General features: G+C 46.2%; 1 protein-coding gene across 1 annotated transcript; it reads left to right on the plus strand.

Annotated features, from left to right (window-relative positions):
• The first annotated feature begins 2382 nt into the window (after positions 1-2382).
• LOC108388000 (arylamine N-acetyltransferase 1-like) lies at positions 2383-3261 on the plus strand. The gene is given in 1 exon segment (XM_037015037.2): positions 2383-3261. A coding segment is annotated over 1 exon segment (873 nt). The 5' UTR covers positions 2383-2388.
• The last annotated feature ends 384 nt before the right edge of the window (positions 3262-3645 follow it).

Consider the following 3645-nt stretch of genomic DNA (forward strand, 5'->3'; position numbering starts at 1 on the left):
TAAATCAGCTCAGACATGTAAGAGCAGTTTGTACAATCAGAGCACTTCACAAAAGAATTGATGGTCTGCAGAACGGTGGTGTAGGAATGTCTGCTGCTCATTGCCCCCAAACATGAATCTGAATAACTGTCTGGGCATGAAAATATCTTCCTAAGACGCAAAGATTCCAGCCCAAGCACCTTGCACAGAGAGATGCCTTCCCTGTAGGACAGTGAGAATAAAGGGAGTGTCTGACTTCACAGCTGGTGCAGGAGCCTGTCCACTCGGCACGGGGCTAGCTCCTATCATCCTAAGTGGCTCCCTGCAGACTCCCATGAACACAAGCCCCTGCCTCAACCCAGGGCCAAGTGGTTCTGTTATGGGTCTCGGATCAGGCACGCCGGAGCAGGAGGAAGGAAACAGGTCCTCACAGAAAAGTAGATTATAAAAAGGGAGCCTTTATTTCAGCTGGCCGGCGCCTGCCAAGTAGCAAGCTCTCCAAGTGCATCCAAAGCCCGTGTTACAACACCCTTTTAAGCATTTTTACTGCAGCCTGCTTAGTTTTTGCAGCTTTTCCACCTGCGCCTAAATTCAGCAAGCTATATTCCTTGTTTAATGCTCGGGGGGCTTAAGCATCCTGTTTTGCCCACCTGCTGCAGGAAACGTGTGATACTGCTGGTCTCTGTCTCTAACCAAGCAACATACCGAAGCAAAAATAGCCTGGGGTTAGTTGAACATCCTGTTTCTCATGGGATTTATATCTTTTCCTTTAGTTTCTCAGAAATTGGTACGTGACTAGGGTCTGGGGCTAACTTTACAGAGAGCTTTGTGTCCTATTTTTATGTCTGGAACTGCTTCCGCCCCCTCACAGTTCCTGTGGGACGTGGCCTGGCAGGCTTTCTCCAACCAAGGCTCCGGGCTCACCAGGGTGCCACCCGGCTCAACAGCCCTGGGTAGCTCTCATGGCCCAGACGGCGTCCTTGGCACCAGGCTCCCAACAGGTCCCCGTGAAGCCAGGATCCTGATTCACCCTGGCAGCTGCTTGCTCCTGGGGCAGCTGTGGGCAGTACTCACGGAGACTCAGGTGGCTTCCACAGCACCAGGCTCCCAGCAGGATCCTGCAAACGCGAGTGCTCATCTTACCTCCATGTGGGCCAGCTCCCGTGGCCCCAGGGCGGTTCTCTAGGTGGCTTCCACACTTCCAGGCCCCAGGTCCTCCCCGCTCCCCGCCCTGCACTGCTCCCGCCCCAGTGGCCCCACACAGGCTCACAGTGCACGGCAGCTTCGTCACTCCATGCGCCCCGAGGACGCCTGTGAACTAGTCTCTCAGGGCACGCCCAGCAGCCACAGGCTCCCACGGCCACAGTCAGCCTCCCCAGGTCTGGGCTCCCAAGGGCTCCCTGATCCATGGCAGCACCTGCTGCCACGGCCCCAGGCTTCCAGCCGCCAGGCAGCAGGCAACCAACTGGCTTCTGTGAGCCACGTCCCACCTCACAGCAGCGCTGCTGGGGCAAGGACACCAGCACAGCCGCCGTGGGAAACAGTGCGAGACTCCTCACATAGTTAAAACTAGAACTACCAGGTGATACAGAAATCCCACCCCGGGTGTGTGGACACATACCTCCCAGACATGTCAGCACCCCCAGCTCCCTGTAGTGTTATTCACAATAGGCAAAAACGCGGAGTAGCCTAAGTTTCCCCCAAGAGATGAATGGGTAAAAAGAAGGAGGATACCACATTTCTGTTTATTCAACCAAAAGAACGAAGGAAACCCTGCCTTTTGGGACAACATGGATGAACTTGAGGGCATTATGCCAGTGTGATAAGTCAGATGGAGAACGACAAATACTTTATGATTTCATTTATATACAGAATCTTAAAAAGTCAAATAGAAGTAGAAACAGAAGCAGAGTGGTTACCAAGGTCTGGGGTGGGGGAAATGGGGGGATGCTGGTGAAAGGCTACAAACTCCCAGCTGGAAGATAAATAAAATCCGGGGATCTAGTGTGCAGCATGGTGAGTATAATTAGCAGCACTGTATTTTATACAAAAAGGAAAGAAAAAGAAGGTTGGTAAGAGAGTAGATCTTAAATGCAATCAAGGCATACCCCCCAAATCATAAAATTGTGAGGGGATTAATCTTATTGTGAGGTGTTAACTAACCTTATTGCTGTAATGATTTTGCATATATACATATCTAATCATAACATTTTACAGTGTAACTTATATGTTATATGAATAATGTCACAATAAGGTAAAAATTTTAAAGCATTATCATTACAGATATTTATGAACTTTGTTTATATTTATATATTTCAAATACATTATAGTTATAATTAACCTACTGAAGGAAATCCAAGTACCAAAGTAATGTATTTGTTTGGTTTGGTGTTCCTGCCTTAGGGAACCATGGACATCGAAGCATATTTTGAAAGAATTGGTTATAAGAGCCCTGGGAACAAAGTGGACTTGGGAACATTGACTGACATTCTTCAGCACCACATCCGAGCCATTCCCTTTGAGAACCTTAATATCCATTGTGGGCAATACATGGACTTGGGCTTGGAGGCCATTTTTTATCAAATTGTGAGGAGGAACCGGGGTGGGTGGTGTCTCCAGGTCAACCAACTTCTGTACTGGGCTCTGACCACAGTTGGATTTGACACCAAAATGCTGGGTGGCAATGTTTATAGCATCCACACCAGCAAATACAGTCATGCTATGATTCACCTGCTGGTGAAGGTGACTGTCAATGGCAGGGACTACATAGTTGATGCCGGGTTTGGAGGCTCCTACCAGATGTGGCAGCCTCTGGAGTTAATCTCTGGGAAGGATCAGCCTCAGGTGCCCTGCATCTTCCGCTTGACAGAAGAGACAGGAACCTGGTACCTGGACCAAATCAGAAGGGAGCAGTACATTCCAAACCAGGAATTTCTTAATTCTGATCTCCTGGAAAAGAATAAATACCGAAAAATCTACTCCTTTACTCTTGTGCCTTGAGCAATTGAAGATTTTGAGTCTGTGAATACTTACTTCCAGACACACCCAGCATCTTTTTTCAGAAAGGAGTCATTCTCTTCCTTGCAGACATCAGATGGGGTCCACTGCTTAGTGGGCCTGATTCTCACCTGCAGGACATTCAATTATAGGGACAACTTGGATCTGGTGGAGTTTAAGACACTGAATGAGGAAGAGGTAGAAGAAGAACTGAAAAATAAATTTAATATTTCCTTGGAAAGAAAGTTTGTGCCCAAGCGTGGTAACAAATGTTTTATGATTTAGAGTAAGGACAAAAAAAATGTTCGGTATTATTTCAGGTACTGAAACTTCTTACTGTGGAAAATTGCAAACATATTCAAAAGCAGAGTGAATAGAATAATACATCACTAGCTCACTAAACCCCTAGATTCTTTTGAAGAAAATAAGAGATAAGAACAAATAAGATAATTGAGACATCAAATAGTTTCACTTGTAAAAACGTCAGTATATATCACTAAATGATAACTTCTTAAAATTAAAAACAGCATAATCACACAACTTACCAAAACTGATAATAGTAAGGGTATTTAAGGATGGCTTGGCGTTATGTTGGGAATCACAGTTATTTATACCAAGAAGCTTTCAACACTGGTTAAGTGTTGAATTTATAGAAAATGTTTAATGGTT

The sequence above is a fragment of the Manis javanica genome, chromosome 12 (assembly GCF_040802235.1).
Source record: "Manis javanica isolate MJ-LG chromosome 12, MJ_LKY, whole genome shotgun sequence".
Lineage (NCBI taxonomy): Eukaryota > Metazoa > Chordata > Mammalia > Pholidota > Manidae > Manis > Manis javanica.